This window comes from Anomaloglossus baeobatrachus, chromosome 7 (assembly GCF_048569485.1).
Source record: "Anomaloglossus baeobatrachus isolate aAnoBae1 chromosome 7, aAnoBae1.hap1, whole genome shotgun sequence".
In the NCBI taxonomy this organism is placed as follows: Eukaryota; Metazoa; Chordata; class Amphibia; order Anura; family Aromobatidae; genus Anomaloglossus; species Anomaloglossus baeobatrachus.
The window spans coordinates 277,990,439-278,011,633 of NC_134359.1; the positions used below are offsets into that span (position 1 = coordinate 277,990,439).

At 48.7% G+C, this 21,195-nt stretch overlaps 1 protein-coding gene across 2 annotated transcripts in view; it reads right to left on the bottom strand.

The window, feature by feature from the left end:
* LOC142245481 (glucagon receptor-like) overlaps positions 1-21,195 on the bottom strand; it is a 95,614-nt gene that overhangs the window by 59,717 nt on the left and 14,702 nt on the right. For both annotated transcript variants that reach the window (XM_075318213.1, XM_075318212.1), the window contains exon 2: positions 16,617-16,677. In XM_075318213.1, the coding sequence (XP_075174328.1) occupies positions 16,617-16,677 (61 nt within the window). The remainder of the gene's footprint in view (positions 1-16,616; positions 16,678-21,195) is intronic.

Consider the following 21,195-nt stretch of genomic DNA (forward strand, 5'->3'; position numbering starts at 1 on the left):
GGTTTCTGCCCCTACATTATGCTGCTCTCAGATGGGGTAGAAAAAAACTTCGACTTTAAAAGGGGTTGTTCACTACCTGTCAGGGGTGTGTCATGGTTGACAGACAGTCCTGTGGTGTCCGGCTGTAGAAGGTCACAGTGTTTGGTTGCACAAACTGCTCCTTGACATTCTATTCTTTCTGCTGTGGTGTAAATGGTGTCCTATGTATCTTCTCTGGTTAATCCCCTTTCCTTTTAGGACCCTGCCGATAGCCTCACCTTTTCGCTGTTAATCACCATTTTCCCTTGTGTCCTTAAATACCCACATTTTCCCTTGGTGTTTGCTGGTGATTGAGTTAGATTCCTGTACAGGCCTTGTATACAAGCAGACGGCTTGTATTCATCTGAAGAAACATTGTTGTTTGCTGCTGTACCTCTCGCAGAGTCATCCTGGACATAAGTTGTTCATATACTTTCCTCTGTTTGTGTTCGCTGTGTGTTCTTTAGAGCTTAGTGGGGTTGACTAACGCTCATCCCATCCGTTTCCTACCTAGGGCCCAATTCAGGGTCAGCCAGGGCCAGGTATCCTGCTCGGCGCATGTGTGTCTGCCCTGTGTGTTCTTTAGAGATTAATGGGGTTGACTAAGCGCTCATCCCATCCGTTCCCTACCTAGGGCCTAATTCAGGGTCAGCCAGGGCTAGGTATCCTGCTCGGTGCATGTGTGTTTTCCCTGTGTGTTCTTTAGAGATTAATGGGGTTGACTAAGTGCTCATCCCATCCGTTCCCTACCTAGGGCCTAATTCAGGGTCAGCCAGGGCCATGTATCCTGCTCGGTGCATGTGTGTTTTCCCTGTGTGTTCTTTAGAGATTAATGGGGTTGACTAAGTGCTCACCCCATCCGTTCCCTACCTAGGGCCCAATTGAGGGTCAGCCAGGGCCAGGTACCCCGCTCAGTGCATGTGTGTTTTCCATGTGTGTTCTTTAGAGATGAATGGGGTTGACTAAGCGCTCATCCCATCTGTTCCCTACCTAGGGCCCAATTCATGGTCAGCCAAGGCCAGGTATCCTGCTCATCGCATGTGTGTTTTCCCTGTGTGTTATTTAGAGATTAATGGGGTTGACTAAGCGCTCATCCCATCCGTTCCCTACCTAATGGCCAATTCAGGGTCACCCAGGAGTGCATGTATCTTTCCCCTGTGTGTTCTTTAGAGATTAATGGGGTTGACTAAGTGCTCATCCCATCGATTCCCTACCTAGGGCCCAATTGAGGGTCAGGTATCCTGTTCGGCGCATAGATGTGGAACCTATCTAGGGTGGTCAGGGGAGCCAGGGACCAGCAGAAGGCTTGGTCAGGGGTCACAATCTCCCCCTTACCTAGACATAGGGTTTCCCTTCCCTGTTGCCGTATGCGTGGTACTTCCCCATACGTAATGTGACGCTATTTAGCCTAGACTTTTTATATCCACTGTTAAACCCGATGCACATTTTACGTAGATAGAACATAGAGGAAATCTAATTTATTTCACGAAGGTGAAGGGGTCAGGAAACGTAGGAGGGTGTCATGTTTGTGCCTTAATTATGCGCATTTTTTATTTTTTTGCTATTTGCGGGATGATTATCTGCCTCTTTGCTTTCCACATCGGTCATTTCCCAGGAGAGAAGAAGCCATCGTGTTCTTGTATTCTGAATATAGCGCAGGATGAAGAGAATACACAGACGTCCTGTATCATCTACCTGATCTACGATACGTCCGAGTCTTGAGCGATGTTACGTGCTATGTTGGCCACCTACGCACATATGGCCGCTGTCTCTCAATCGGTTTGCTACTAATATTTGCTGAGCTGAGAACCAACAAGTCACCGAGAACGAGGCGCTCATCATCCACTGTAACACATCTATTTACAGCTTAGCAGTTTTCCGTCAGACCAGAATCAGACAAGCATATGAAAAATCATTCTATTTTCATCCAAATGCCATCTATGTATTTCCGTATATCTGTTTTTTTTATATCTGCTTTATTCAATAATATCTTTTCAGTGCAACCGGAGAAAGCGCACAGGTCACTCTCTCCTCTCTGCTGACTTCGCTGGTCTGCTCTGCTATCACTTCAGTGCAGAAGAGAGCGCACGCATCACTCTCTCCTCTCTGCTGACATCGCTGGTGTGCTCTGCTATCACTTCAGTGCAGAAGAGAGCGCACACATCACTCTCTCCTCTCCGCTGACATCGCTGGTCTGCTCTGCTATCACTTCAGTGCAGAAGAGAGCGCACGCATCACTCTCTCCTCTCCGCTGACATCGCTGGTCTGCTCTGCTATCACTTCAGTGCAGAAGAGAGCGCACGCATCACTCTCTCCTCTCCGCTGACATCGCTGGTCTGCTCTGCTATCACTTCAGTGCAGAAGAGAGCGCACACATCACTCTCTCCTCTCCGCTGACATCGCTGGTCTGCTCTGCTATCACTTCAGTGCAGAAGAGAGCGCACACATCACTCTCTCCTCTCCGCTGACATCGCTGGTCTGCTCTGCTATCACTTCAGTGCAGAAGAGAGCGCACGCATCACTCTCTCCTCTCCGCTGACATCGCTGGTCTGCTCTGCTATCACTTCAGTGCAGAAGAGAGCGCACACATCACTCTCTCCTCTCCGCTGACATCGCTGGTCTGCTCTGCTATCACTTCAGTGCAGAAGAGAGCGCACACATCACTCTCTCCTCTCCGCTGACATCGCTGGTCTGCTCTGCTATCACTTCAGTGCAGAAGAGAGCGCACGCATCACTCTCTCCTCTCCGCTGACATCGCTGGTCTGCTCTGCTATCACTTCAGTGCAGAAGAGAGCGCATGCATCACTCTCTCCTCTCTGCTGACATCACTGGTCTGCTCTGCTATCACTTCAGTGCAGAAGAGAGCGCATGCATCACTCTCTCCTCTCTGCTGACATCACTGGTCTGCTCTGCTATCACTTCAGTGCAGAAGAGAGCGCATGCATCACTCTCTCCTCTCTGCTGACATCACTGGTCTGCTCTGCTATCACTTCAGTGCAGAAGAGAGCGCACGCATCACTCTCTCCTCTCTGCTGACATCGCTGGTCTGCTCTGCTATCACTTCAGTGCAGAAGAGAGTACACACATCACTCTCTCCCCTCTGCTGACATCACTGGTCTACTTGGCTATCACTTTAGTGCAGAAGAGAGCACACATATTACGCTCTCCTCTCTGCTGACATTGCTGGTCTCCTCTTCTATCACTTAGGTGCAGAAGAGAGTACACACATCATTCTCTGCTGACATTGCTGGTCTCCTTGGCTATCACTTCAGTGCAGAAGAGAGCGCACACATGACTCTCTCCTCTCTGCTGACATTACTGGTCTCCTTGGCTATCACTTTAGTGCAGAAGAGAGCACACATATTACGCACTCCTCTCTGCTGACATTGCTGGTCTCCTCTTCTATCACTTAGGTGCAGAAGAGAGTACACACATCATTCTCTGTTGACATCGCTGGTCTCCTCGGCTATCACTTCAGTGCAGAATAGAGGGCACGCATCACTCTCTCCTCTCTGCTGACATGGCTGGTCTCCTCTTCTATCACTTCAGTGCAGAAAAGAGCACACACATCACTCATTCCTCTCTGCTGACATCGCTGGTCTCCTCCGATATCACTTCAGTACAACCAAAGCAAGTGACTCGCCCACCCCAGGGCTATGGGACACCCGGTGCCGGGCCGGACTAGTCCGGTGGTAGTCAGTGGTGGCTGGGCCCGGCTCCGTGGCCCTGGTGGGTGTCAGTAGAGTATGTGGCTTAAGTTAAAGTTTGTGTTCGTGACGCCACCTGTGGTATGCGGCTAATAAGCCGCCGCTGCTGTGTGAGACCTCCGGGATGATGTTATGGCAGCAATGGTAGTACTGCTCCCCACAGGTGGAGCAATGCCCGGGCACAGTTGGTGCTTGTAAATGTCTATGCAGATGAAATAACTGAGGCCACTTCAGAGGTGCAGTTCAAGTTCTTTTACTCACAGTTCTTGTCAGGGCAGGCAGAACCTTTGGACTGCTGGGACCGCTGTCAGGGACCTCCGTCTTCTGGGTGATTCAGAGTGTGAAATCCGGTACCCTCTCTCTCTTAGTGTCTCTTTCTCTGCTGTCTTCACTAGCCTTGCCTTAGTTAGATGGACTTGGCTTGGCCTCCATTACAGCCTCCAGGCTGGGGGGTCACCTGTCGGCTGATTACCCCTTTTCTGAAGGTCTGCTCTGGGTTCTGGCCCTGGGAGCTTGCAATTCCCTGGGCCTCGGTTTTTACTGTCTGGAGATTGTCTTTTCACTCCTCCAGTCTCTAGGGACCGTCCCCTGTCGCAGCTAATCACTCCACCGATGTCACTGTGGACCAGGCCACCGCAGCCTGCAGCTACTCGTAGCGCCTCTGGGCCCTCGGCTTCGGTACCCAACAAGGACAGCTCGTGGTACCTACAGGACTACCCGCGGCCCTGCGACCCTTTCTTTCCTTCTCTTCTTTCTTTCTCCTTGCCTGCCTCCAGCAGGCCTCCTCCTCCCTCCTTTCTCTCGTTCTCCTCCTCCTACTACATGCTCACTCCTCACTCTCTCACTCCCTGAGCGAACTGACTAAACTTGACCTTCCCTATCTCTGTCTGCTGTCCGTGGCTCCTCCCACCTCCCCAGTTGCTAAGCTGTAACCTATGGGAGCAGGGATGGGTCTTACAGCCCCTCTCAGCATGCAGCATGGGAGGGTTGCCTGCCACTTTCCCTGGTCCTGTGTGTCCCTAGCAATGGGTGAAGTGTGAATTTACCAGGGGACCGGAGTTCACTCTCTTCCTCTCCCAGAATGGGGCATCACACCGCAGATGGGGTGCAATGACCTGTGGCGACGGAAGCCTCAGGGGCGCCACACTCCCCCACAGCAAATCCCAGCATGTCCTCGGGCTGAAAAACAACAAAAACATGTGGAGAAACTGCAAAAACATTTTTGTATGCAATAACATAAAACAGCAAAACATTTCTTCCCTTTATGGGAGGCACATATCATGAACGTTGCAAACTTCTTATAAAGAAAACTCTAAGTGTGCACTTCCAGTCCATTGCACGGTTCAAGCAAATCCCCCATAATTCTGGTAGGGGGCACAACGGGTGCAACTAATTACATTTTTGGCTACTACAAGTCCAGTAGCCCGACAGTTCGTTTCAATCAAACAAAGTGACATCTTCGACCAGCCATTAAGTCCAATGGCCTGGTTACATAAGACATATCAACAACATACCAGCCATTAAGTCCAATGGCCTGGTAGGACATACACATACATTTCCACCGGGGCCCACATTCCAGTTCAGTGGCCCGGTAGCACATAACATGGGGGGGGGTGATGTCTTCACAAAGAATCAGGGGCAGCACAGCAGGAAAGGGTGTCATCTTCGAAAAGAATTAGGGGCAAAACACGAGGGACTTCTTCAAAAAGAATGAGGGGCTATGTACAGTTTGGCAGCTCTTCATCTTCCTTACTCTCTAGGATAGATGTCAGGATCCCACTCCGGCATGGCTCCTGGCAGCAGGTACGCTGATGAGATCATCGTCTGGGTCCCTTGAGCACTGGTCCCTGACCTTCTGCGCTGTCCTGCAGCCTGGGTTGGAGTGGGGCTGCCTGTAGGCGTTGCACGGCGCTGCTGCAGAGGGCTGCTTGTCTGCAGGGGGCTGTTGCTGTGGTCTCTAGGGCCCTGCTTTGGCCGAGCACCCTGCATCACGCGCGCCATGGAGATCCTGGTCTGCGTCTCCTGGGTTACTGTTGCAGGCCGGCTGCAATGTTCTGCGGCCTGAGTCTGTCTGGAGGTGGCGCTGCTGCTTGGGGAGATGCTGCGCTCTTGTGCTGTGCGGCGCCACTCTGGCTCTTCTGGGGCCGCTTCTTCCTGCACAATGCGCACATGCGGCGCATACCACCCGCGGTCCCCCATCAGTCGGGTATATTCCACCTCATCGCCCGGCTTGGCATCGCGCCCTGGGTGGCCTCTGGGCAGGTGCTCCTCAATGTCTCTCCGTGCTACAAACACATCCTTGCCCAGGCCAGGCTCCCGGATGAAGCCCCAGCCACCTTTCTGCCGGAAATCGACTACAGTGCCCCGTTTCACTGGGCACTCAGCCCCCTTCAGGGCCTTCCTGACCTCTTCCTTGGAGGCCAGATTGGCGACTTCTCGGGCCCTTCTTTTCTCTTCCCGGAGTTCCCGCTCCCGCTGGTACTCGACCACCAGCCTCCGGCACGTCAGCTCGTTGGCCAGGGGAACTTCTTTGGGGCGCAGCGGCCGCTGCAGTCCCTTGGTTTCTATGGGCGCAGCGTCCCAGTTCACTCCCGGGGATGCCATTCCCAGGAGGCTCACAGGAGGACTCGGCAGGGGGCCCGCTAGTTGTTCTGGGTTTACCCCTCCCCAGGCTCCGTCTGCGGGGGTCTCAGGCAGGCCTCCGGTGCCCCATCGGGCGTCAGCGGGTCCGGCGGGGGAGGCCAGGGGGTCGGTGAAGTGACCGGTCAGGGGTGCGTGGCGGGGCCATGGGTCCGGACGGATCGGGGTTTCAGTTAGCTCACCCTTTTGCTGCTCCGCGGCATCCATCCACCGGCCCAGGCCTTCCGGTATCAGCGGTGTCTCTCTCTGCCGGTCCGCTTCCACCTCCACGCTGCTCAGCCTCCTGGCCAGGACTCGCACTTCCTCTCTCAACAGGTCCAGCTCGGGATCCTCTCCTCCGGTCCCTGGTGCACCTCGCTGCAGCTTCTCCGCCATGCTTCCGACCTGGGAAATGCTGCCTGGAACACTGCTCGAGTGCTCGACCACGCCACTCGGCTGCTCCCTTTTCCTTCTCGGAGGCGGGGCCGGAGGCTGTACTAGCAACTGGCGCCAGACTGGCGCCCAGCCCATCACGGCCGGCACCGCTCCACTTAGTATCAGGTACATTTTCTTGTTCTTTATCTGTTGGTCGGGCGTTTAAGCTTTTTCTGCCAGCCGGCCAGCTTATTTGGTCGCCGCTTCCTTTTCTTCCGCTTTCTATGGCGGGCACCGCTTCGCGCGCTTTTCTTGGACAAGGGGGCGGGGCTTCTCTTCGCGCCCTTTCTTCTTTCACGCCCCCCTTCTTCCCGCTCTCAGCAGCGCTAATGGCGGCGGTTTCTCAGTAAAGTACACAGTCTGTCACACGGTTCTTCAGGCGCACAGTACCCGGTTAGACCGGGCACGAAATCCTGTTCGTGACGCCAAAGTTGACTCGCCCACCCCAGGGCTATGGGACACCCGGTGCCGGGCCGGACTAGTCCGGTGGTAGTCAGTGGTGGCTGGGCCCGGCTCCGTGGCCCTGGTGGGTGTCAGTAGAGTATGTGGCTTAAGTTAAAGTTTGTGTTCGTGACGCCACCTGTGGTATGCGGCTAATAAGCCGCCGCTGCTGTGTGAGACCTCCGGGATGATGTTATGGCAGCAATGGTAGTACTGCTCCCCACAGGTGGAGCAATGCCCGGGCACAGTTGGTGCTTGTAAGTGTCTATGCAGATGAAATAACTGAGGCAACTTCAGAGGTGCAGTTCAAGTTCTTTTACTCACAGTTCTTGTCAGGGCAGGCAGAACCTTTGGACTGCTGGGACCGCTGTCAGGGACCTCCGTCTTCTGGGTGATTCAGAGTGTGAAATCCGGTACCCTCTCTCTCTTAGTGTCTCTTTCTCTGCTGTCTTCACTAGCCTTGCCTTTGTTAGATGGACTTTGGCTTGGCCTCCATTACAGCCTCCAGGCTGGGGGGTCACCTGTCGGCTGATTACCCCTTTTCTGAAGGTCTGCTCTGGGTTCTGGCCCTGGGAGCTTGCAATTCCCTGGGCCTCGGTTTTTACTGTCTGGAGATTGTCTTTTCACTCCTCCAGTCTCTAGGGACCGTCCCCTGTCGCAGCTAATCACTCCACCGATGTCACTGTGGACCAGGCCACCGCAGCCTGCAGCTACTCGTAGCGCCTCTGGGCCCTCGGCTTCGGTACCCAACAAGGACAGCTCGTGGTACCTACAGGACTACCCGCGGCCCTGCGACCCTTTCTTTCCTTCTCTTCTTTCTTTCTCCTTGCCTGCCTCAGCAGGCCTCCTCCTCCCTCCTTTCTCTCGTTCTCCTCCTCCTACTACATGCTCACTCCTCACTCTCTCACTCCCTGAGCGAACTGACTAAACTTGACCTTCCCTATCTCTGTCTGCTGTCCGTGGCTCCTCCCACCTCCCCAGTTGCTAAGCTGTAACCTATGGGAGCAGGGATGGGTCTTACGGCCCCTCCCAGCATGCAGCATGGGAGGGTTGCCTGCCACTTTCCCTGGTCCTGTGTGTCCCTAGCAATGGGTGTAGTGTGAATTTACCAGGGGACCGGAGTTCACTCTCTTCCTCTCCCAGAATGGGGCATCACACCGCAGATGGGGTGCAATGACCTGTGGCGACGGAAGCCTCAGGGGCGCCACACAAGCGCACACATCACTCTCTCCCCTCTGCTGACATCACTGGTCTGCTCTGATATCACTTGAGTGCAACCAAAGCAAGCGCACATATCACTCTCTCCCCTCTGCTGACATCACTGGTCTGCTCAGCTATCACTGCAGTGCAGAAGAGAGCACACACATCACTCTCTCCTCTCTTCTGACATCACTGTTCTGCACTGCTATCACTTCAGTGCAGCCAGAGAGAGTGCACACATCACTCTCTCCCCTCTGTTCACATAGCTGATCTGCTCAGCTATCACTTCAAAGTAGAAGAGAGCACACACATCACTCTCTCCTCTCTGCTGACATCGCTGGTCTGCTGAGCTATCACTTCAAAGTAGAAGAGAGCACACACATCACTCTCTCCTCTCTGCTGACATCACTGGTCTGCTCAGCTATCACTTCAAAGTAGAAGAGAGCACACACATCACTCTCTCCTCTCTGCTGACATCGCTGGTCTGCTCAGCTATCACTTCAGAGCAGAAGAGAGCGCAAACATCACTCTCTCCTCTCTGCTGACATTGCTGGTTAGCTCTGTTATCACTTCAGTGCAGAAAAGAGAGCACACATCTCTCTCTCCTCTCTGCTGACATTGCTGGTCTGCTCTGCTATAACTTCAGTGCAGAAGAGTGCACACACATCACGCTCTCCTCTCTGCTGACATCGCTGGTCTCCTCTGCTATCACTTCAGTGCAGCCAGAATGAGAGCACACATCAATCTCTCCTCTCTGCTGACATCGCTGTTCTGCACTACTATCACTTCAGTAAGCCAAAGAGAGTGCACATATCACTCTCTCCCCTCTGTTGACATAGCTGATCTGCTCTGCTATCACTTCAAAGCAGAAGAGAGCACACACATCACTCTCTCCTCTCTGCTGACATCGCTGGTCTCCTCTGCTATCACTTTAGTGCAGAAGAGAGCATAAATATCACTCTCTCCTCTCTGCTGACATGGCTGGTCTCCTCTTCTATCACTTCAGTGCAGAAAAGAGCACACACATCACTCATTCCTCTCTGCTGACATCGCTGGTCTCCTCTGATATCACTTCAGTGCAACCAAAGCAAGCACACACATCACTCTCTCCCCTCTGCTGACATCGCTGGTCTGCTCAGCTATTACTTCAGTGCAGAAGAGAGCGCAAACATCACTCTCTCCTCTCTGCTGACATTGCTGGTTAGCTCTGTTATGACTTCAGTGCAGAAAAGAGAGCACACATCTCTCTCTCCTCTCTGCTGACATCACTGTTCTGCACTGCTATCACTTCAGTGCAGCCAGAATGAGAGCACACATCAATCTCTCCTCTCTGCTGACATCACTGTTCTGCACTGCTATCACTTCAGTACAGCCAAAGAGAGTGCACATATCACTCTCTCCCCTCTGTTGACATAGCTGATCTGCTCTGCTATCACTTCAAAGCAGAAGAGAGCACACACATCACGCTCTCCTCTCTGCTGACATTGCTGGTTAGCTCTGTTATCACTTCAGTGCAGAAAAGAGGGCACACATATCTCTCTTCTCTCTGCTGACATCGCTGGTCTCCTCTGCTATCACTCCAGTGTAGCCAAAATGAGAGCACACATCAATCTCTCCTCTCTGCTGACATCGCTGTTCTGCACTGCTATCACTTTAGTGCAGCCAGAGAGAGTGCACACATCACTCTCTCCACTCTGCTGACATCGCTGGACCGCAATGCTATCACTTCAGTGCATTCTCTTCTGGACTGAAGTGATAACAGAGGAAACCAGCCAAGTCAGCAGAATGTAGTGGACATGTTTGTAACAGATTGCTCTCCCAATGCTTTTGGCACAAAATTGATCTGTCTAGGGTCTGGGAAGAGAATATAGTCAACAGTTTTTTTCTTACTGAGCTAATAAGCCCTCATGGTGGCAGGGTCGGTCCCTCACTAAGCCCCTCTAGAGTATCTATACTCTTGTGACTCTTAGTTATACCACCTGTACATCCTCCTATACATTTAGTAGGAATAACAGCATGAATTCTGTATTCAGATCAGTTTTCTTAAAGCAAATTTTTCACTTTTTTCTCCCTTTGTACATACATTACAGCAATTTAAGCAATAATATATACAAGCAAAACAAATACAAACACCATTTTCCCCTCGGGAACAAAAGAAAATGAAATGCAAAATGTTCTTCAAGGCATATACCATCAAGTCATAAATAGTACTAGGATAGTAGTGTCTCGTGTGTATACATAACTAGTGTAAATTAGTGTATAGAATAATATATATTATCCTATAAAAGGCTCTCTGTAGTCAATTAACAAAATCTAACGTGGACGTTATAGGTCTGGTAAAGCATCAAGGGGAGTTCTTTGTAAGGTCAGGTGTATCTACTCGTGATATGAATGAGACAAGTATGAGTGTGTGACTGGGCTAAGATAGGTATCTAGTCTTCAGAATAGGTGACTATGGAGGTCATGCTGTCCATGTGCTACAATCTTAGAGCTTTATGCCGTGATCATGAAGAGTTAACTTTGTGAAAACAACATACCGGAGAACTTTGAAATGATAGACTATAAACAGTAGCAAACAAACCTTGGGTTGTTATATTGTAATTAGTAACAAACAACCTTGAAGCACTGTGCTGTGGTCATGAAACTTAGTTTCATGATAAACAGCATACTGAGCAACTGCAAGAAACTGATGATCTGGCTAAAACATACTGCGCAGCCGTGATGGAGGAGGATGTGGGAGCTGTGTATAAAAAGGGGGGGCTCTGCTCAGTGAGTTAGGGACATTCCAGAAGGTATAGTTGACGCACTTCTTCTGTGATGATAAGACCAGAGTATTCTCCTTCTCGCTGACACTGAGGTCCCTCCGGTTGAGAAGTGATGTTACGATACTTGGTAATGTATTGATGCTTAATTTCTCTATATACTATGATTTACATTGATTGTATGATTTACATTAATTGAATCAATAGAACAGGGTAATATTGTTTCTGCCATTCAATAATTGAACAATATTCTGATACAATCTTAATAAATTGTTACATTATTGTTTTACCATAAAACTGTATTCAGTGTGCCTAATTTGTAAATTAGTGCGCGTTACGTAAGTAAGGGTGTATTTGCCCTGTCACTTTGATGTGGTAAGACAACTCATGGACCCCAAATTTGCTCAACTTTGGCTTTAAACCCCCAAATATATTTGTCTAAAGTATTACAAACCTCAACAATATCGACCAACAATCTAGTGTGTATGAGGGTCTCCACATTCAACATGACAGATGATGTTGTGCTAGAGAAGGATCCGATCTGCTGAATTTCATCCTCTTCCTATCTGGGAGATAAGCCAACCCTCGAAGAGTCTGACACCGGCTCTCTGATAGAGAACACAGGAACGCTTGGGCAACCGCTAATGTTTATGGGAACCTTAAATAGGATCTGTCACTTGCTATCAGCAGATTTTAAAGTGAACCTGTCAGGTGCAATATGTATCCAGAACCATGAGCAGTTCTGGGTACATATTTCTATCCCTGCCTAACTGTCCAAGGGTCTAGTAGTATAGATAAAAAGTATTTCTAAATACCCTTTATCATATGCTAACGAGGCCAAGGACTAGTTGCAAGGGTGTTAGTTCCTTTGGCTAGTAGGCCCACTTAGCATGTTAGCACACCCCTGTGGGTGTACTGACATGCTAATGAATGTGCAGCGTCAGAGACATGATTGATCTCACCACTCTGCTGCCACCACGTCCGACGCTGGATTTCAGCTCAGTGCACATGATCAGAAGTCCTGGATTTCCAGTCATGCGCACTATGAAGTTGGGTGTACGTGTCCCGCCTTCAAACTGGTGTAGTCACCAGAAGTCCGGGGATGTTCTGATCCTGCGGTGGCAGCTGAGGTGAGAGCGACGATGCCTCTGACGTTGCACATTCATTAGCATGTTAGTACGCCCACTGGGGAGTGCTTACATGCTAAGGGGGCCAACTAGCCAAGGGAACTAACAGCCTCGGGACTAGTCCCTGGCCTGATTAGCACATGATAAAAGATCTTTAAAAATACTTTTTCTAAAGATCTCTTTATCTATGCTACTAGATACAGGGACCGTTAGGCAGGGATTAGCAATATGCGCCCAGAACTGCTCGTGGTTCTGGGTGCATATTGCACCTGACAGGTTCCCTTTAACCTTGGCAAAAACACCTCTTCTGAATCCAGCATTGTTTTCCTTTTGTTCCTGCTCCTCCCTGTTCTTGGTTCTTGAGATATGGCCCTTTCCCTGTATATATATATACATTATATATATATATATATATGTGTGTATATATATGTAAATATGAATATATAAAAACATATATATATATATATATATATATAAAAAAAAAATATATATATATATATATATAAAAAATATATATATATATATATATATATATATATATATATATACAGTATATATATATATATAGATAATTTTATATATATATATATATATATATATATATATATATGTATATATATATATATATATATATATATATATCTATACAGTATATATAATATAAAATAATAATATTATATATTTTATAATATATATTTTTTGGTCACTTTTTCATTTCTTTGTCTTATGGTTTTCGGCCCCGTTTTTTGCACCAAATTAATCAAATTTTTGAAGTGTGTGCGTTAAGTTAAAAATGATCCTGATTTTTGTTTTCAACCTTTTTGACTACTATTTAGCAGAAAAAAAGGGCATGTTTCAGAAAATGGTGCAAAAATTGATGCAAAATATCTGATTTACATAAAATCACTCTGTGGGGAGCAGAACTGGAGTATATTAGTGAAAAATATAGCTAATTTTTGAAAAGTTACAAAATGATTAATCAGACAAAAACATCTAGAAGCCATGAACTTTAAGGAAACAAGTTAATACGACTAGCACAAAGTTTCCTTGACAAACTGTAAAATCCAATTTATTTGAATGATTAAAAGCATCCAGCATGGTATTGTCATGGATGACAGACAGTCATGTGGTTTCTGGCCATAGAAGGTCACAGCGTTTGGCTGCACAGAATGCTCTCTGACTTTCCATTGTTCCTGCTGTCAGTATTCATTGGTATTGGTATAGGGAGCTTTCCTGCCGGATTTGGACCCAGCAAGGAGCTCGCCTTCCACTCTTCCCTGGACTGGTGCTGGTGATATTTTCAGTTCCTTCAAGCTCTAGGTGCATGCAGGTGGCTTGCTCTCATCTGTAGTATCATTGTTGAAGCTTTGCAGAACTTCTACCCGAGTCATCTGTGGATAAGTAGTTCATGCATTTTTCCCTGTGTGTCCTCCTTGTGTCCTTTTTAGTGTGTAGTGGGGTTGACAAGAGCTCATTCCACCCGTTCCCTATTTAGCGTTCAGCACTAGGGATACCTAGAGTCGGGTATCCGGCTTGGCGCATAGGTGTGGAACCTATCTAGGGTGGTGAGGGACCCCAGGGACCAGCACAAGGCATACCTAGGGTCAGGTATCCGGCTCGGTGTTAGGTGCGGAACCTATCTAGAATGGTGTGGGACCCCAGGGACCAGCACTAGGGATAGCTAGGTTCAGGTATCCTTCCCTGCACATATGTACGGAACCTATCTAGGGTGGTGAGGGACTCAGGGGACCAGCAGTAGGGATACCTAGGGGCAGGCATCTGGCTCGACGCATAGGTGTGGAACCTATCTAGGGTGGTGTGGGACCCCAGGGACCAGCACTAGGGATACCTAGGGTCAGGGATCCTGCTCGATGCATAGGTATGGAACCTATCTAGGGTGGTGAGAGACCCCAGGGACCAGCACTAGGGATACCTAGGGTCAGGTATCCTGCTCCGCACATAGGTGCGGAACCTATCTAAGGCGGTGAGGGACCCCAGGGACCAGCAGTAGGTTTGGTCAGGGGTCACCATCTCCTCCTTCCTTAGACGCAGGGGTCCCTTTCCCTTCTCTTTCGCCATTCGCTTGGTACTTCCCCGTACATAGCGTGACAGATAGACGGTACAGAGTATAAAGGAGAAGAAAGAAGCCCGCAACGCGTTTCTGACCATCGTTGGTCCTTAATCACTTCCAGTTTCTTCTGGAAACTTTGTGCTGGTCGTATTACCTTGTTTCCTTGGATTTTTTGGAGTCCATGACCGCACACTAGGATCAGGTGAAATGAAAAAGATGAACATGTCACAAAAATAAGAGGCAAAACACTGAAAACTAGACAGAAAACAGGCACAAATGGAGGGATGAATGCCCATAGAGAAAAGTTGATTGCCACACCCACTTGGCTAATATATTGGATTTATATACAGGGTCACATCTCAAGAACAGAGAGGCGCAGGAACAAAAGAAAAACTGCGCCGGATTCAGAACAGCGGCATTTATATAAAATAATTACATATTTATGATTATTCTTTGACTTTGATTTTCTGACTTCTCATTATAATGTCCCCTCTGCTACATTTTCACCTAGAGACCCCAATAGATATACAACAGGGTCATTGGTGTTTTTTGTTATGTTTTTCTCCTATTTTTCATTTGCGCTTTATTCTTCTTTTAATTTGTGCCCTTTTTTGCCCTTAAATAACAAGAATGAACTAATTTACATGAATATAAATCTCAGAAGAGCCCCGAAGAATGAAAGATGAACCACAACATGTTTCTTCCTCCAAGAATGGGGATCTCATAAATTAGAAATATCACTTCACAACTGACATGTGACCTCAATTATTGTTATAGTCAATTTAATAAATCCTCACATTCATTCAGGTGCGATAAGAAGACGGAATTCTGGGATAGTTACTCATAGATTTTGGACTGAGTGGAATTAGTAATGGAGTGGACTAAGTGGGTGGATATTTAAAGAGTAAATGTCAATTTAATTTTTTATTTAATAAATTATTATTATTATTTCATAAATTAATAGTACACATAAAAATAAAAAACTTTGTGATAGGTTCATCAGGGTCTTCTCCACCTAGATAGATCCACCAGGGTCTTCTCCACCTAGATAGGTCCACCAGGGTCTTCTATGCCTAGATGGGTACACCAGGGTCTTCTCCGCCTAGATAGGTCTACCAGGGTCTTCTCCACCTAGATACTTCCACCAGGGTATTCTATGCCTAGATAGGTCCACCAGGATCTTCTACACCTAGATAGGTCCACCAGCGTCTTCTATGCCTAGATACGTCCACCAGGGTCTTCTCCACCTAGATAAGTCCAGCAAAGTCTTCTCCACTTAGATAGGTCTACCAGGATCTTCTATGTCTAGATCAGTCCACCAGGGTCTTCTATGTCTAGATAGGTCCACCAGGGTCTTCTCCACCTAGATAGGTCCACCAGGGTCTTCTCCACCTAGATAGGTCCACCAGGATCTTCTCCGCCTAGATAGGTCCACCAGGGTCTTCTATGCCTAAATAGATCCACCAGAGTCTTCTCTGCCTAGATAGATCCACCAGGTTCTTCGATGCCTAGATAGGTCCACCAGGGTCTTCTATGCCTAGATAGGTCCACCATAGTCTTCTCCGCCTAGATAGGTCTACCAGGATCTTCTCCACCTAGATAATAGGTCCACCAGGGTCTTCGATGCCTAGATAGGTTCACCAGGGTTTTTTCCACCTATGTAGGTCCACCAAGGTCTTCTCTGCCTAGATAGGTTCACCAGAGTCTTCTATGTCTAGATATGTCCACCAGGGTCTTATCCACCTAGCTAGGTCCACCAGGGTCTTCTTTCTCCTTTTTCCTGATTGTATCAAGCCATCAGGTTGCTGGTCTTCCTCTTCGCCTTGTTCTCTCTATTTTTCCAACTACAATGTCCTTCTCCAGTGATTGCTCTCTTCGTATGTTGTGACCACAGGTTAGAGGGCACAAAATATTTGCCTTGCCTTGGACGCAAGCAACCCACGCTGCGCACTGTCAGCAGATAGACGCCCCTGCCTGTATACTGCTCCGACCCCAGATATAAACACCATCTTATTGATGTCATTGCTCACCATCGAGGGTAAGATCGGATAATTAACGCATTTCTACCATTCAAATTAGGAAACAGTCAGGAGGTCGAGAACAGGAGTAAACAATGAAATGCCACAAGTGTCATCCTCCCCGGGTCCAATGCCATCTTATCTTGGAGGACCCCGGGGAAATCATTATTGTGGCAAACTGGGGACTCGTTAAAGACTAAAATGACCTTCTCTCTTACCTGTGAATGACAGAGGGCGCAGAGGCTGAGGAAGGAGAGGAGAGGTGAGGGTCTCATCCAGCTGTGGGGTCAAAGGAGACAAAACAGCGTCAGGGGTCAGCACAAATTACATCTGCAGAGTATTGCATCCAATGTGATTACTACTGTATGGAATCCCTTTATAGATCTGCAGAGTATTACTTATTTCTTACAATCATGTGCTAGAATATTGCATACCCTTATGTCTTACCCGTCACCTGTCTCGTATCCACTATTTACAGTGGGTACGGAAAGTATTCAGACCCCGGAATGTTCCTTTAGCATAAAGCCATCTCTCCCGACTCCCCATACACATGCGCCCTCAGCTCGGCCGAGCGTCCATGTGCAGAGGAGAATGTCGCTTCCTGGAAAATAAAAGGATCAGGGATTGATATTCCAACTGCCCAATCTTTCTCTTCTACCATCATCACCTGTCGGGGGAGAATCTGAAGGCCCCATACATATGAGGTAGTATGTCAATCCTCCCAAATTAGTAGGGTTTGATCAATTTTCATACAGTTTGGTTTATCCATCATTTTTAAATTGGATTTTATTAAAAGTTTCGCACCGTTTGCCTTCAATAGCCTTAAGGCTGCTTTACACGGTACGACTGATTGTGCAATTTCACAATCGATCGTACCCGCCCCCGTCCTTTTTGCGTCACGGGCAAATCGCACAAAGTCGGTAACCCCCGTCACACATACTTACCTCTTGTGCGACCACGCTGTGGGCGGCGAACGTCCACTTCCTGGAGTGGGAGGGACGTTCGGCGTCACAGCGACGTCACACGGCCGCCGGCCAATAGAAGCGGAGGGGCGGAGATGAGCAGGATGTAAACATCCCGCCCACCTCCTTCCTTCCACATAGAGCCGGCGGCTGACGCGGGAGGCAGGTACGCGTTGTTAATCGCTCCCGTGGTGTCACACGGAGCGACGTGTGATGCCACGGGAACGATAAACAACCGGCGCCCGATTTCAGGACCGATATTATGGAACCTAGCGACCAGTACACAACTCACGATTTGTGAGCGATACTGCGTCGCTAGGAGGGGTCACACAGGCCGGCATCGCCAACGATGCCGGATGTGCGTCACAAAAACCGTGACCCCGACGATCTATCGCACGATAGATTGTCTGGTGTAAAGCAGCCTTCAGTCTTGAACTGTCTATTGCTGCAGATGAGTTTACCAAGAATCTGTCAGTGAGCGCTGTCTGACTGGCTTTATAACTCTCTTGTTTGTGTTTTTCAGAGCTCCTCTCAGTTGATTTATGACCACAGACTGAATCAAAGTTGATTGTGTAAAGAAACAAAAAGCCATTTAACGATACCCATGTCACAAGGAGGCTTTCACAAACATCGCTGACTGTCATGGCGGCGTCAGGATCTGTGGAGACTATAGACGCTTGCACTCTGCCTGCTAATTTTTCTACTCTCTGTGGTGATCAGCGCAGCCAGACTCGGGTGTTGACCCACAGACTTGAGGTTCATAGGCAGGCTAGGAAGAGTTAATCTCTGCTGGTCTGTTTGTTCATAAAATCATAGAATGGTAGAGTTGGAAGGGACCTCAAGGGTCATCGGGTCCAACCCCCTGCGAGTGCAGGTTTTCCTAAATCATCCCAGCTATATGTTTATGTGGCGCCCTGGACAAGCCAGGACGTCACAGGTACTGCAACAACACACCCCACACCCCGGTTAGGCACATCAGTCATACACAAATCCTTGTTGCCTCCCTCCAGGGGCTGAAGTCCACACCAGGTGGGGTGGAGCCAGGCGGTTGGCCCCACCCACCGAGGAGTACACAGTCCTGGAGGCGGGAAAGGACAGCAGAGCAGTTGAGTGCAGTTAAGGAGTAAGAAAGTAGTAGTGGAGGAGCAGTCTGACCGTGTCCGGGTACGTGGTCCGGGCACATACAGCAAGGTTGGCAGACGGTGGTGACCGTCTGCAGGAGGGGCCGATCGACGCGGAACCGTAGGACCGGGGACGAGCGGTGGCCCGCCGGTACCGAACCGGGAAGCGAAGAGAAGCCAGCACCATTAGGCAGGGCCTACGGACCCCGACCAGGCTTGGAGTCGCTGTAAAACCGGTCAAATCCGTTAGCGACGGGAACCTCCGGGGTTTCCCAGCAGCAAAGACCCGATTGAAGGCAACCGCTCAACCGTGAAGGGAAACACAGTCACCGCCAAGGCTACAGTTCCCAGGGCCAGAGCCTGCGGGCAAAAGGGGCTCCCTCGGCATCTATCCACGCTGGGGAGCGGGTTACCGGTGGGAAGCCATCGGGGCCGAAAACACACTACAGGTGCAGGGAAAGGCAGTCACCACCAACCTACCGGAAGTGATCACCGCAGCCGTCTGCGGAACCCGTCCACCCAGCCGTTTCTTTTACCAGAGACTCCGTGTACGTTACTGGCTGAGTGAGTACCACAGTGCCGTCTGACACCGCTCTGCCCCCGCGACCCTGCACCTCACCAAACCCGGCCATCCTCTATCCAGTTACTCTCACCGGGCCCCGGGACCACCCAAAACACCCCCCTACCCACGGAGGGGAGAGAAACATCTCGGCTGCTCCCTGTCATCGCTCCCGGGATCCCCGTCCAGAGCAGCGGTGGTGTCCCAACCTCACCACAAACCGTGAGTGGCGTCACGAGCCGACTCCCCCAATCCCAAAAAAACTACCCCCTTTTCACTCACGGGCGAGGAGCGCCACTCGAGTCCCCGGATCCGGCCCACCGCTCGAGCCACCGAGCAGCGAGCAGCAGGCTGCAGTAGCGCCGGACCCGAGCGCCAGCGAGAGCGCAGCAGCGACGGCCCCCTCCCCGCCCGCATCATTTATCCAGTATAGAATCATAGAATGGTAGAGTTAGAAGGGACTTTGTTAGTCTCCTTTAATCACTTGCTGTGGGGGAGTCAGTCACATGCACTCCCGTCCTATACATGCTGCCTGGACACTTACTTTAATGCCAGCTATAGCTTCTCTATACTGGTCTGGTGAGGTGTTGTGATACAGACATACTGGTGGTTGTAATACTTTGCTGCTGTGAGTGGTTGTGTTGTTAACCCTTGTTGTCTTTTTGTTGCTGCCTTCCTGCTCTTGCTTTTCTCCTTAGTCTCTTACTGTTTGTTCCTGTGAGTTTGCAGTGTGTCTGAGTTTGCTTTTTCCCGTCTGTCTTTATCTGTATTCTCATCACGCACGTGTCCCTTCCTTCCCTGGGGGGGGAACACTTTAGTTCTGGTCAGGAGAATAGTAAGGCACGGGACTCCGGCATCTCCACCATAAGGCTATGTCCGCACTTTGCGTTTCCACCTCTGTTTCAGCTGCTTTTTAGGTGTGTTTTGAACTGCAGCGGTTTCATGCCAAAATGCATGCTTTTTGATTTTCCAGCAAAGTCTATGGAAAATGGGGATTTCTTGTCCGCACTTTGCGTTTCCAAACGCTGCGTTTAATTTGCAGAATTTGTGGCAAAAACTCAGCGTTCAAAGAAGCAGCATGTCAATTGTTTTTGCCATTTTGGTTGCGTTTTGATAACATTGAAGTCAATGAGCAAAAAGCAAGAAACATCAAAATTCCAGCTTTTTACCTGCTTTTTAGCTGCAGAAACGATGCGTTTTGGACTATATTAACGCATGCGTTTCTGACATCAAAATAATGGAATGATATGTCCCTTTACACACACACATAGTCCGACAATTAAATTAAAGAAAATTATTTATTTATTGTTAATTTTGGCAAAAATAGTATAAAACCGCTATATTTTCATTAAATATAACTATTTTCGTTCTGATTTAAATAATTATGTCTTTTCTTTTTTTTTCACCTTTTTTCATAGTGTTTGTATGTTAATACTTTATTTTGTTGTGTCTTTGTGTTCAAAACGCATCTGACTTTAGGCAATGAAAAAGCATGTAAAAAGCGCTAAAAACGCAGCTCAAACGCGGTAAATACCCACGCTTATTTACCGCGTTCTTATGGTCAAAAACAACTTTGGCAAAAGCAATTTCTGCCAAAATATGCGTTTTGAACTGCAACTAGGACGACGCAAAGTGCGGACATAGCCTTAGGGGAAACCCGGAGGTTAGGTATAGCCTAGGGTCCCTTAGCGTGAGTGACAGTATAGGCGCCTCCTGTCCCTCACTATCCTGTAGTCACATCGTGACAACCCAACTGCAAAAATGATTTTTAGCCCCAAATGTAGGCATTTAAATAACTAAAAAAAACAACAACTCCTCAAAGGTGGACAACCCCTTTAAGAAGCATTTTGCTGAACCATAGTTACATGAGTTGTAATAGAAGCCCTGAGCAAAAAGACCCCCCTCACCTCCATTTATCACTACTGCAGATTTTTCTCATAATTGTAGCCCACATAAAACCGCCATATGGTACTTCGATAATGCAGTGTTAAACAGATCACTTAAAGTGCTGAAATAACATAATTCATAATGCAACTACATAAATAATACCGCCATATGTCAATTTATGACATTGATTCTTTATAGATAAGCATGAAAACCCGGGCTCAGGGCAATTGCCCAGTTTCCTTTTCTGTAAAATGACAGCAAGAAACCA